The sequence below is a fragment of the Trichosurus vulpecula genome, chromosome 6 (assembly GCF_011100635.1).
Source record: "Trichosurus vulpecula isolate mTriVul1 chromosome 6, mTriVul1.pri, whole genome shotgun sequence".
Lineage (NCBI taxonomy): Eukaryota > Metazoa > Chordata > Mammalia > Diprotodontia > Phalangeridae > Trichosurus > Trichosurus vulpecula.
The window spans coordinates 17,310,396-17,325,381 of NC_050578.1; the positions used below are offsets into that span (position 1 = coordinate 17,310,396).

The window sequence follows — 14,986 nt, forward strand, 5'->3', positions numbered from 1 at the left end:
TGCCCTCTCTTGTGACCTCTCTTCTAGCTTAAGCTAGACGTAGCTCAAGCACCACTTTCTACGTGAAATTTTTTCTGATCCTAACAACTGTTTGTGCGCTCCTCTCTCTATTTTCCTTATGGTTATTTAGTTTACGCTTTTATTTACGTTTGTCTTTCCATTAGAATATAAGCTTCCTGGGGCACCTACGTGGCGCAGTGAGTAGAGCACGAGCCCTGGAGTCAGGAGGACCTGAGTTCAAATCCAGTCTCAGACACTTGACATACTTACTATCTGTGTGACCTTGAGCAAGTCATCTAATCCCAATTGCCCTGCCTTCCCTCGTCCAAAAAAAAATATAAGCTTCTTGAGAATAATTTCATTTTTTGCATTCCCAAATAAATACTTGTTCATTGATTGTACAGAACAAATGAAATGTTTAGGAAGCAGTTTGTAAGTGCTTCACACTTGAAGCTTCACATAACTAAAAGCTGCTATTAACACAATTAATATTCATGTGTTTGAATTAAAGATAATATTGAATTTAAATCAATGTATATATTTCAATTTTGTAATATTTCACTACACACTTTTAATTTCTTGATTATATTACCATTCCCTTCACTACTTTATAGAATCCCAATTTTAAGCTTACCTTTCAATGTCCCAGTCAAAACTCTAAGACTACAAGTTGCAGATGAGATGTCTATTTCAATGAGAAAAGAAGTTTCCATAACAATCAAATTAGAATTCCAGACCAGTAAAAAAAGAAAACTAAAAGCATTGTCATGTATAATCAGAGTCTTCTTATATAAGAAAATTCTCCTGGTCTGAGTTAGGCATTTTGGAAATCTGAGTGATTATTTTAAAGGAAGTTATCACTTTGTAAATAAGTGTCTCATTACATGATGGCTTTCCTTACTATTGTTAAGATCCTTTTATTAAGATTATAGAACAGGGAGTTGTTTTTACTCTAGAAGAAATGAACCCTTCATATTTGTGAATAGGAGACTGGAAAGGATTTACACTCAACAATCATGTTTTAAAACAACAAACTAAAACCATCTTTAGGGTACAGTAAATTAGAGAAATTTCTCCTGATCTGCCATAGACATCAGGTGCTACAGGAAAATAAGAAGATATTAAAATTTGTTGCCATAGAATACCAGTGCTTCCAAGTACATACATATCATAATAACCAATAGGTAAGATGCCTGATCTCCCTATTATCAATTTCAGGCAGGTCTGCCTAGTATTTACATACCTTCTGTTTACCAATCCTGTCCTCCTTGTTTCTTTTCCTATTCAAGGCTTTCCTAGTGATCATAAACAGATTACCCTTATATTGTATAAAATTTCAAAAGAGAAAATAGATCCATACGGTATTATTTATCCCATTGTCCCAAACCCTTATGGGAATAAGATTATAGACATAACTGGCTTTTTTCTTTCTTAAAAAACACAAAAGATCAAGGCCACTGACAAATGTTTAACCCCCTCCCTCCTAAAGGACATGTGGATCAAGATACTATTTTCAGGCAGGTGTGTGGTGGTGGTGGTAGTGCTAATGTGCTAAGGGACAAATAGGATTAAAGACATCACATTTTGATGAAATATAACAGATCTGTTGTGTCATACTGACACAGGATGCTACTTACCTTTGTGTCACATTTTTCATGTCTTTTGGTGATTTTTTTTGCTTTGTTTTGTTTTTGTGTAAGGATTTTAAAACAATGCCTGTTGAATAGTGGAAAGAAAGTGAAAAACTTAACAATATTCAATGATGGCCTGGAAACCTAAAACTAATGACAACAGGTACATAACAATATTGGGAAAATAACATTCTAAGTTCTTTTATTTTCTTACATCTTATTAGTAATAGCTTAATTCAGCATGATTTCCACCTCTTGGCATAGATGTGTTGGTCTGTGGATCTGTGACAGAGTAAGGCATGTTGTCAGTTATGCCTAATGCATTTACTTGTTTTGCTTAACTGTATTTCTTTGTTACAAAGGAGGGTAAAATGGGGGAGGGGCAGGGGATGTTGCAGAGATTAGTGGGAAGTACAGATTAAGAAATATCAAACATTTGTGATTAAATTTTAAAAAAATTAGTTTCACCTAATAGCCCAGTTTCTCTTCAGCATACATTTCTGTGAGGATGTATCATATGTTATTATTCCATGGCATACCATGTCATTTAATTGTTTTTGTTGTTGTTGTTGAAACAAGGGGACATTTTGAACTGGTATTTAAGAATATTGCTTTCAATGATAATTCAGTATTTCAGTAATATTCAATGTTACTCAGTTTCAGCAATTAAACCATAACTTTTACAATATTACTTCCAATAATACTATCCCTTTTCTCACTCTGCCTTATACGAGAATTGATTTGATTCATACTCCTTACTTGTACATCTCATTTTTGTTCTAATCGACCATTTTTTTTCTATTTCTTTTCCTCCCATTGGTTCCTTCTTATTTAGGCTTTGGAAGCCAGAAATGCAAACAGGAGAACTAGATTATTATTCATAGGCAGCATCTGTTCAATTCAGTTTGTAAGCATAATGTATTTTTTAAAAATAGAAACAAGCAGGATGGACCTCAAAAAGCTAAGTAAGCAACTTCTATTGGTAAAAAAAGAAAGAAAACAATATACATGGAGCTTATCAAAAATCATTGATAAACATGGCTATATCCAGGCCAATAGCACCTCAGACAAAATCACCTTCGACTGTAGTTTACAATTATCTACAAACATTGCTAGACTATTAACTAGATTTGATATAAATTGCCCTATAAGTATATTTCAAAGTAATCAAGACAAGAAACCATATTGTTATCTTGAACTAATTACATCCATCTAGTTTTAAAATATGTGACCTAAGATTGGTCTAAAAGGATGTAAGCTTATAGGATTGCTGAGACTCTTATGCTGAATAAATAAAAATCTCTCCATTTACACATTTCAACTAGGAGAAAAATTATGCACATTTCTAACTGTACAAAAGGACTCACCACGATATATCCCTTAAAAATGTCTGGTGGGTGAGAGAATCCAATCAATATATTTGGGAATAGTCACATGTCCCTTTTCCCTGTCCTAGGTCCTTGTCCATAAAATGTCCTATGATAACTGCTAAAGAAACAAAGAGTGGAGCTACTGTCAGTATAATCAGATAGTGGTGGATAGATATCCAGAAAATCAGATGTTGTTATATGAACATGAATATATAATATTGGAGGAATAGAGTCAATTATAACCTTATGCTTAAACTTAGAAAAGGTATTTTAACGATTTAGAGAAAATATTTTGTTTTGATGAGCTGATTGATGATATTGTTTCAGAATTTATAAAAGCCCTCTACAGTGATCAAAGTGACTTATATATTTTGATGGATCCACGATGAGTGTGGGTGCCCCTGTAAGGCTGACTGCCATTTTTTCATGCCTTCTCATTCTGTGTGATTCTTATCTGTGGTTGTCCCATTAATCTTCCCTCATTGATGCATCTCTTGTGCTTAAAGCCTTCCTTTTATCCATTAAATGTCCTGGATAAGCCATTGTACCATGCAGGCTGTCCGTTTGTCTTAAACTCACTAGCTGATGCAGTGGTTACTGTGCTCTTCTAAAAGAACTTGCTTAAAATACCTGCTCTTGATTTTCCTGAACATCTAGTTCTTTGGCATCTTTGCCCTGAATAGGAGTTACATTAAAAATCAGTAGTGAAAGAATTAAAAAAACAAACCCAAAACCCCATCCAATCCTGTTTTCAAGTTGTTGAATATTGTTGATTTTTTTGCATAGTTAAGATACATTGATAGAGACATATTTTTCTCTTGTCTATAGAGATGCATATGCATAGTTATATTTCTCTTCCACATGCCTCTTCTTGGTATAGGGAGTTAATGGGGATAGAGTGGGAATGCACTGGAATTGGAGTTAGAGGCCCTGGGTTCTGATTCCACCTTGGCTGCTTAGTAACTATGTTATGTGTCAAGTCACGTTTGCATTTTCTTCATCTTTGAAAGGAGTTGAACTAAAAGTTACAAGGTTCTTTATAACAATAGATTTTATAATCTTATTATTTCTTCCTTCAGTCATGTGAAACTCTCAGTACACTACTGAGTCATATAAAGCAAACTTAGGAACAACCTGAATCTTTATTCCTTATACCTTATGAAAATTGGTGTTTCCAGGAGACTGGCTAATTATTTCCGAAAGTTCAAGAAAATTTGTTGTGCCTTCCCAAGAGAAGATGAACAGTATTTGAGGAGAAGGCAGGAGAATTCATTTTTCCTTCTGAATTAAATTGTATGGTGTTAAATAAAAGCAGGAAAAAATTAAACAAGAGGTAGCAAATAGAATAATTCTGCTTTTCTGATCTAAACGACCTAACATATTACATGATCCCTTCTGCTTCTTGGCTTTTTTGTGCTATAGATCCATCCACAGACTTAGTGCGTTTCAAAGCATTAGGTCAGTCCTGCAGAGGGAAGGGCCAAGTGGAGACTGGGCTCATTTCTTCTATTAAAAAAGTCACACACTTGGAAAAGAGCCAAAACAAAAAACAGCAAGGACTAACGAATAAATACACAAAGTACACAAGTGTGTTTATTACATTTTGCAAGCACTTTGTTCTACATTTCAAAAACGCCACCATCAAGCTGTTGGCACATTTATGTACAAAACAGATTAATTGTAATGCCTGCTACAAAGCATTCTTTGTGAAAATACAAACTAATACCAGAGAAAAGCCAAAAGCATCAACATCATTACATGAGTTTAAAAGACAGTTTTAAAAATTATCACAAACTGTTTAAGACACAGAACTGAAACACTACAACAGAGAATCAGAAGGAGGTTCATAATACTTTTTTTGTTGTTGAAGAACTGTAATACTGCACATATCAGAAAATTGTTGATCTGGTAAGATAGCCTAAGTGTAAAAAAAAATACCCCAAACCCAAATCCAAAACCAACCCCAAATCAATCATCTAATACTACGAAATGCAGGACCATGCCACAAATAACTAGAGTAATACCCCCAACCCCCACCTACTACGAGATTTTAAAATTCACTGGTGATGCATGATTAGTTATTGTACAAAGATGTTTAGTCATGAACCTTTATTAGAAATGCACTTATACTGAGAGAGAATTTCACAATGGTTCAAGAAGTGCACAAAACTATCTAGGATTTTTGACACTGACAAAAATGTCTTGTCAGGCTAAATCAATTTAAAAGACACTTTACAGCATTCTTGTAGCATTAGAAATAGGCAAAATAAAAGTGAAAACAAACACCAAATTTGGTCCAGTAATACTGAGTGCTTTTTTTTTTCTTTTTTCCAATCTTGATTACAGGTACTTCTTTGAAATGAATATGACTGACCTTTCAGTTGAAATTGGTTTACTTAAACTCCAAGTCTATTATATATTTCCAAACAATAAGTTCCATAGTAGCTTCTGACCTCACTTTAAACATACTACAGGTAAATTGATAGATGTCAGAAAACTGCAAGCAAAGCTATTACATTTATGGAAGCCTTTACAATATTTCATATACAGTTTTAAGTAACGTTCACAGAGGTGCAATCTATTAAAATTTTTAAAGCAGGTAAAAAGATTTCTAAGGGGGAAAAGTGCTGTATATTTCTGATATTACTTTTCTAATTGTAGTTATGTAGTAATGTAGTAAATCCTAACGTTAACACATTAATCACGCTGAATTCAGCCTAGCCATTGGTCAGATCACAAAAGTTATTTAATTTGGCAGCAAGCTATTTCCATTAATAATTGTCTATATGCTCTGTCTTTAAAAGGTAATCATGGTGTCACATCCTTGAAAAAGGCAAGTGGCCATGCATTAACTGTCTACATGCTCACAACAGAAACAAGAAAAATCACCAATAAAACTTTGAGAGAAATACCCTTTAAATACATCAAGAATAATACAATGTTAACAAAGATAAGAAGCACTTTTTTTACCTACTGTTATAAATTTAGAAATTGCACCTTTAGTTGTTGAAAACATTACCGAGGGCCTGCAGTCAAGATGGCGATTGATCCATCTGGGAAGAGCTTCAGATTTCAAGGAAAGTCATCATTGTGTCATCTCTGTAATATCGTACATATTGTACAACAATGGTCCCTTTGAAGTATACCTGTAGTTACTGAAATCAAAACTAAAAAGTATAAAAAAGCTATTTTTTTCTTTTCAAAAACATAGGAAACAATGCAAAAGGTGTTATGCATAACACATACAAAATGATTAAAAAAATCAAACAAATCTTCGTATTTGACAATATTAGTATATTTGATCTGACAGAACTAATTAGTTGGAGAGGATTCAGGAAAGGCTGAATAGGAGCTTTGTAGGAGAGAATACAATCACACAAAATTAACTAATCAGGAAAAGAAGTGCTTAACAAGATAGACTTGGATGATTCACTAGTCACCCCACCTATCTTATTTTTGAGAAGCACTTTTGTTTTGCTTAGAAATGGTTTGGATGGCCTTTAGTTAAACAAGAAAGCATTCAAATGTTAGAAAGGAGGGAGATGGTGGTTTTCTTATGTGTAGGCATTGAGTCGTTCTTTAGAGCGGGTAGAGTGAATATCATGAAGCTCTTGCTCCTCCTTTGATTTGATGTCCTCATACTTTTGCATTCGGCAGGCATCTTTCACATAGGCCCAATTGGCAGAGAGAACCATAAGGTAGTGAACCTATCAAAGAAAAAAGTGGTATGTTATCAAAAAAAGAAAAAAAATATCCAAGATATTGGATAAAAGACAGTCCAGGTAGGTAACCATGACACAGGGTAAAGAGCACTGATGCTGGATTCAGAGGACCTAATGAAATTCTGTTTTCAGACCCATTGCCTTTGTGAATTTAGACATTTCACTTAACCTCTATGGGCCTTAGTTTCCTCACCTACATAATGATGGGGCTCTATCTCATCTTATTAATTCTGCCTCTGGAATTTATTGCCTATATAGGTATGACTTAGGACAAGTCAAAGCCTCAGTTTCCTAATTTTTGAAAAGCAGACTTCTGTAGGAATAGCATTTAGAGCTAAAAAAAAAACCCAAGTTTCTAGTACACGCAATACAACTGACGCCTACTTGTTGTCACCCCAGTTCCCCACGTGCTAATATGTAAATCAGCATAGCTTCAAAGACGCAGGGTCTGAAAGGCACTGGCAACTCTGAAATGGAAAATATGATCCTAAAACCAATAGTGTTTTACAACAGATGATATGAGGATGCTCATTGCTACCAGATGTACTGCCATTGGGAACTGTGGTTAGAACTAATGAATATTTTTTGAGCAGAGAGTTTGGTGTTTGCTTGTTGGTTTTTAACCACTCTGAAGGATTAATGGGAAGGAGAAAAGTGATTTTAAATACAATTTTCTACACTACTTTCCATAAATTGGAGATGACAATTTTTATTCCAGGAAGAGGAAAGAGTAAAAATTATCTTATGTTATGGAATAAGTAAGCTAGCTGTTACTTAAATAATACAACTTTTTAATAGGATAAGATACTAAACTAAGACAAAAGATGAAAACCACTAATTTCATTTTTTGTTTATTGATTTTTCATATCACACTTGTGACATTTGCCTTGAAATTATTCTAGAAACTTCCAGACTTTCAGTGGCACTGATCTGATGAAGGATTATCTTCTAGATTCTTAAGTGAACTATGCTGAGAGTCAGGAAGATTCGTTTTCCTGATTTCAAATCCAGCCTGCACAGGATAGAGCACCAGGCAATGAGACAGGCTATTTTCCAATTTCAAAACTAGCTTTAGCACTTACTAGCTGTGTGACCCTAGGTAAGTCACTTAGCCCAGTTTGCCTCAGTTTCTTCATCTGTAAAATGAGCTGGAGAAGGAAATTATAAATCACTCCAGTATTTTTGCCAAGAAAACCCCAAAACGGGGTCACAAAGAGTCAGATAACTGAAATGCCTGAACAATATCATAAGATTTTTTTAAAGTGACTTAGTGTTAGAATTTTCTAGTTTTAGCAGCTATAATAAGTGGCTTATAAACCTTATGTGCATTTTTATGTTCTTCATCGTGGAATATCTTTTTATTTACTGGCATGGTACAGATGCAAAGCAAGTTCTCAAGTCTTACTAGGGTTTTCCTCTCCCATGTGCTTTTCATTCTCTGCTTTCCCAATTTAATGAGGATGCAATTTCTAAATATCTTAAATTATTTTAAAGTATTCACCTCATTTCTCATTCCCATTTTTTTTGCGCTGCCTTCTCTTTAACAAATCTACTTAAGCCACTTTTAAAGAAGGCTTTTTCTTTCCAATCTGTGTGTATGCCCCCACTACACAAAATACTGAATGGAAGAACATGTACATGCATATTACTGTGAGTGCTTTGTAATCATTGTTACACGTATTACAGAAAGCTACAAGTTTCTGTTAATTCATTTTCAAGTGTTTGATGAAGTAGAAAAAAATCTAGGTCTGAGGGGAATGATGCACCTCTCATACAGAATAAACTTTTCCACTTTGCATCTGCTGTTCTGTCTGGTTCCAACTCCAGGGAATAAGATGACCCTCCCAGGAAAAATTCATCACTTCTAATCTCACCACCAGGCTGCTAACTCAACCTCCTTCAGCCTGTTTTCCCCTCTGATTGGAGAGCTGGAAGGTGGAGTACCAAACTCCTCCTAATGCCTTCCTTTATAGAGGGCAGCCTTCCCCCACTTTTGTGTATTGTCTCCTTTCATTAGATCATAAACTTCTTGAGCGTAAAAACTCTCCCTCTTTTTATGAATTGTATCCCCAGTGCTTAGCACAGTGCCTAGCTTATAGTATGCACTTAATAAATATTTATTGGATTAGACTGGATTGAAAAGCAGAAACAATGATTGCAAACTATCTGGGGAGAAACGGATCTAGAAAACTCAAGAAGTCTAGATTATATCTTGATCCTACAGATGAGACATATTACTGAATATCAACTTTCTTTCTCTCCTCTCCCTCCCATTCTTACACAGCTTTCAAAACTCTCATCTCATGTCACTTCCCTTTCACCACCAAACTCCTATGTGTGCTGAAATTTGTCACCTTAACCTCCAAACCCACTCACTTCTCAACTCCTTTCAATCTCAAAGAGCCTGATGATTATTCACCAATATCCTTTTCTCAACTTTCATACTTCTTGACTTCTCTACAACTTTGAAACATTTGGCCACCCACTACTTCTATATACTTCCTTCTCTACTGGCTTCCATATTCTTTCATGACTCTCCCACTACCTATTTGAACTCTCATTTGCAGTTGATCTGCTGGCTTCTCATTCATCTCTCAGCCTCTAAGTGTGGCTCTCTTATGTCTCAGTTTTCTCCTCAGCTGCTTCCATGGAGTCTATCATCATCTTTCTGGCAATGATTCCTCATTTTTTTATATCTAGCCCTAAATTCACTTCCAAGTTAGAGTCCTGTACAAGCATCAGTTGGAAGATAACTTTAGCTGGATGTCCCAGGCACATCTCAAATGCTACATTTTGAAAAAATGAACTCATCCTCCCTCTCTCCAGACCCTACAGCCACATAAACATACTGCTCCTCTAGTCTACTGTTTCCTTTGAGGGTACCCCTATATGGCCACCACCTCAGTTCAGATACTCATCTTTCCTTGCATGGACTCTTGTAATAGCTTTCTAACTGATCTCCCTTTTTCCATTCCCCATTTCATCTTTCACACACCTGACCAAATAATCTCTCAGAGGTGCAGAAAAATCTGACCACGTCACTCCTACACTTAAGTGGCTTCTTATAATCAATAGCATAACACACAAAGCCTTAATCTTGGCAGTTAAGGTCTTCCACAATCTATCTTCTTTTAAGTTTAGAGGCCATTTCCTCTATGAAGTCTTCCAAAATCCTCCCAATTTTAAGTGCTCTCTCTCTCTCTCTCTCTTCTAAAATGATCCTGTGTTTATTTCTCCTGTTCACATGTTATATTTTACAAATAGAATATAATCTTTTAAAGAATAATTGTCATTTGTGTCTTTGTCTCAGTGCCCAGCAGTGTTTTGCAGTGACATGGCTTTGCAAAAATGAATTATTTCCACTAGGAGTCACTGCATAATGCAGATATTATACAAAACTACTTATAGACTTTGTAAGGTTTTTTTAGTTTAAAAAAAAGCCTTACAAAGGATGGTTTCAGAGAAACCTGCAGAGACTTAACTGAAGCAGAGGACCAAGAGAACAATTAGTTTGAATTGACTTTGGAACTTTGATGTAGTGACCAGACATGATTCAATATACTCCCCACCTCATGACAGAGAAGTAATGAACTCAATACATACAGATTGAGATATGTATTTTTGGACAAAGTCAATGTGATAAACTTGTTTTTCATGACTATGCATATTTGTTGCAAGGGTTTCTTTTTCTTTTTCATTTGGGTGGGGAGGAAGTGGAAGAGAAAAGAAGGTGTATATTAACTTAAAAAATTAATTAAAATGTATACTTCATTGCTTTAGTTATCCTGAAAATCCCTCTTTCTATGAAGAATCGTATTTCAGTGAGTATGCATTTCGATTTTAATCTAGAAACTGACAATTTTGGGACCTGTCATCATAAAAAAAAGGATTCCTCTGGCCTTCATTCGCCAGAAGAAAATGGTCGTGTTTGTGAATAAACTGAATCAGGAACTGAAATACAGTTCAAACCATGAATAATCAATCAAGAAGAACTAGGACTTACCATAGCAATGACTGCTGCTCCTGCTCCAGCAAGGGCCACAATAAACAAGTGGAATGTCATGTTCAGCTGCAGAGAGGTCCAAAAAAATATGGAACATAACACAAAGAGTTAGAAACAACAGAATTAGGAGAGCTCAACAGAGTTGACACCATTTCTCATCAAGAATTTCACTTAGTGCTTCTCTGACTAAACAAATAACCTAATGATATAGCCATCTGTATCATTTTATTCTACTCTGAAGACCTTCTTTCAACTCTGGATGCTTTATAGCATTACAAAGATTAGGATAAGGGAAATTAGGATAATTCTAATTATCATCATAATGATTTAATGACTATGATGTCTTTTAATGGCAATTTTATAAGCTTCCTTTTTACTCTTACATAACCATTATTTTTGCAAATACCAAAATAAATAGGGGAGGGGAGATATTGTTTTCCATATCAGAAAAGCTGTTTTTCCTTTTCTCTAAAATATCAACCTCAGCTAAAAATAATACCCTATATTGATATATACCTTTAACAAAATCTTTTCACTGTGTTTCAGGCCACATAACTGAAAAAATGAACAAAAAATCATGTGTATCCAAGTTTGAAAAACTTTTGAACTCTCAGCAACACAGTAGCAGAAGTCCAAAAAATGAAGATGAAACACATAACTTACCTCCTGATAAAAAGATAATGAACTTAAAATGCAGAAAGAGACATACATTTTTGAACCTGACTACTATGGGAGATTTTTTTTGGCCATGCTCAGGGAGGGGAGGAGATAATTATTGCAACGTTTTTAAAGCAACCAACGCAATAAATGTTAAAAACTTGACAAAACCTTCAGCATATAGCCTGTCTTTTTTTTTTAAATCTCTCCACACACTCACCTCAGTAGATTCACACATCCTCAGAAAATTTTCAGACATGGTACAGATCTTCTTCTCCTCTCCAACTGTCACAATCCCTACAACACATGAAAAATGTGAGAAATACAGTATGAAAATGCCAGCAGCCGCTAAAGTGGGAAAGATAACATTAGGGAAATAGCCTAACCAGTGACCCGAATTTTACAGGTGCAGTTTTACTTTCCCCCAGTATGTTATTTAGGTTTTTAGAGTATATGTTTTCATCATAGTGTATAACAGCTTTGAATGGAAGATGCAGGATCATTGGGCCCTCAGGCAGTGTTTTTAAAAATTCACCTTGGATGTGAATGAATCTAGCCATCAGAGTATTCATATGTTAGAAAATAACTTGCAGCCAGTGCAAGCACTTGGTTTATTAACATGATAATGCATTTATCATAACAGTTTCTGTCCCTGTGCTGCAGAGGTCAGATTCAGATTTGCTTGTCTGGTACAAAGCTTCTGCTAGGTGTGCAGTCTGCTGCCCCAAGGAATGCTTAACCAGCTGTTGCCATCTAGAAGGGCTACGAGATACTTCTCCTTCATTCAGCTTGGCTGGTGGCTCCTCTTTAAATCATATTAGGAGTCTGGTGAAAAAATATCATTGAACAGTCAATGTTAGCAGTGGCTTATTTTTTTTAATTTAAATTTATTTATTTAACATATCTGGTTTTCAGCATTGATTTTCACAACAGTTTGAATTACAAATTTTCTCCCCATTTCAACCCTCCCCCCCACTCCAAGATGGCATATATTCTGGTTGCCCTGTTCCCCAGTCAGCCCTCCCTTCTATCAACCCCCTCCCCTCTCATCCCCTTTTCCCTTCCTTTCTTGTAGGGCAAGATAAATTTCTACGCCCCATTGCCTGTGTATCTTATTTTTTAGTTGCATGCCAAAAACTTTTTTTTTGGAACATCTGATTTTAAAACTTTGAGTTCCAAATTCTCTCCCCTCTTCCCTTCCCACTCACCCTCCCTAAGAAGTTGAGCAATTCAACCTAGGCCACACATGTATCATTATGTATAACCCTTCCACAATACTCATGTTGTGAAAGGCTAACTACATTTTGTTCCTTCCCAAACCATCCCGCTTTATTGAATTTTCTCCCGTGACCCTGTACCCTCTCCAAAGTGTTTGTTTTGATTACCTCCACCCCCATCTGCCCTCCCCTCCATCATCCCCCCCTTTTTTTAATCTTCCTCCCTCTTCTTTCCTGTGGGGTAAGATACACAACTGAGTATGTATGGTATTCCCCCTCAGGCCAAATCTGATGAGAGCAAGGTTCACTCATTCCCCCTCACCTGCCCTCTCCCCTCCTCCCACAAAACTGCTTCCTCTTGCCACCTTTATGCGAGATAATCCACCCCATTCTATCTCTCCCTATCTCCCTCTCTCAGTATGTTGCTCTCTCATCCCTTAGTTTCACTTTATTTCTTTTAGATATCTTCCCTTCATCTTCAACTCACCCTGTGTCTGCTCTCTCTCTTTTACATATATATATATATATATATATATATATATATACATACACACACAGATACATATATATATAAACACATATATATATACACATACACATAGATATATAGATACATACACATTCACTTATATATATATATATATGCATATTCCCTTCAACCACCCTAATACTGAGGTCTCATGAATCATACACATCATCTCTCCATGTAGGAATGTAAACAAAACAGTTCAACTTTAGTAAGTCCCTTGCAATTTCCGTTTCTTGATTACCTTTTCATGCTTCTCTTGATTCTTGTGTTTGAAAGTCAAATTTTCTATTCAGTTCTGGTCTTTTCACTGAGAAAGCTTGAAAGTCCTCTATTTTATTGAAACTCCATATTTTGCCTTGGAACATGATACTCAGTTTTGCTGGGTAGGTGATTCTAGGTTTTAATCCTAGCTCCATTGACCTCCGGAGTATCGCATTCCAAGCCCTTTGATCCCTTAATGTAGAAGATGCTAGATCTTGTGTTATCCTAATTGTGTTTCCACAATACTCAAATTGTTTCTTTCTGGCTGCTTGCAGTATTTTTTCCTTGACCTGGGAGCTCTGGAATTTGGCGACAATATTCCTAGGAGATTTCTTTTTGGGATCTATTTGAGGAGGCGATCGATGGATTCTTTCAATTTCTATTTTGCCCTGTGGCTCTAGAATATCAGGGCAGTTCTCCTTGATAATTTCTTGAAAGATGGTATCTAGGCTCTTTTTTTGATCATGGCTTTCAGGTAGTCCAATAATTTTTAAATTATCTCTCCTGGATCTATTTTCCAGGTCAGTGGTTTTTCCAAGGAGATATTTCACATTGTCTTCCATTTTTTCATTCCTTTGGTTCTGTTTTATAATATCCTGATTTCTCATAAAGTCACTAGCTTCCACTTGCTTCAGTCTAATTTTTAAAGTAGTATTTTCTTCAGTGGTCTTTTGGACCTCCTTTTCCATTTGGGTAATTCTGCCTTTCAAGGCATTCTTCTCCTCATTGGCTTTTTGGAGCTCTTTTGCCATTTGAGTTAGTCTGTTTTTTAAGGTGCTGTTTTCTTCAGCGTATTTTTCAGTATTTTTGGGGGTCTCCTTTAGCAAGTCATTGACTTGTTTTTCATGGTTTTCCCGCATCCTTCTCATTTCTCTTCCCAATTTTTCCTCTACTTCTCTAACTTGCTTTTCCAAATCCTTTTTGAGTTCTTCTATGGCCTGGGGCCAGTTCATGTTTTTCTTGGAGGCTTTTGTTGTAGGCTCTATGACTTTGTTGTCTTCTTTAGGCTGTATGTTTTGGTCTTCTTTGTCACCAAAGAAAGAATCCAAAGTCTGAGACTGAATCTGGGTGCGTTTTCGCTGCCTGGCCATATTCCCAACCAACTAACTTGACCCTTGAGTTTTTCAGTGGGGTATGACTGCTTGTAGAGTACAGAGTTCTATGTTCCATGTTTGGGGGGGAGGTGCCAGCTCTGTCACACCCGCACTACTCCTTCCCCAAGAACCCCCAGCCCGGGCTGGGCTTAGATCTTCAGCAGACTGTGCACTCCTGCTCTGATCCACCACTTAATTCCTCCCACCGGGTGGGCCTGGGGCCAGAAGCAGCAGCAACTGTAGCTGCCCCACCTCTCCTTCCACTCCCGCAGCTTTTCCCACTAACCTTCTCCGCAGTCTTTGGTGTTTGTGGGTCGAGAGGTCTGGTAACTGCCACAGCTCACATATTCAGGGCGCTAGGGGCCCCATCCGCCTGACTCCAAGTTTGGTTGTTCCACGCTGCTCAGGTTGGGCTCTGCTCCACTCCGATCCCAGCTCCCAGCTCCCAGCTCCGTGTGGAATAGACCTCACCCAGAGACCATCCAGTCTGTCCTGGGCTGGA

At 36.5% G+C, this 14,986-nt stretch overlaps 1 protein-coding gene across 1 annotated transcript in view; it reads right to left on the minus strand.

Annotated features, from left to right (window-relative positions):
- Nucleotides 1-4,568: 4,568 nt before the first annotated feature.
- The window catches only part of GPM6A (glycoprotein M6A), a 103,749-nt gene continuing 93,331 nt past the window's right edge, over nucleotides 4,569-14,986 (minus strand). Inside the window, exons 5-7 of the mRNA XM_036763338.1 lie at nucleotides 11,604-11,680; nucleotides 10,727-10,792; nucleotides 4,569-6,708 (exon numbers count right to left, since the gene is read on the minus strand). Coding sequence (XP_036619233.1) covers nucleotides 6,556-6,708; nucleotides 10,727-10,792; nucleotides 11,604-11,680 — 296 coding nt within the window. The 3' untranslated portion in view covers nucleotides 4,569-6,555. The remainder of the gene's footprint in view (nucleotides 6,709-10,726; nucleotides 10,793-11,603; nucleotides 11,681-14,986) is intronic.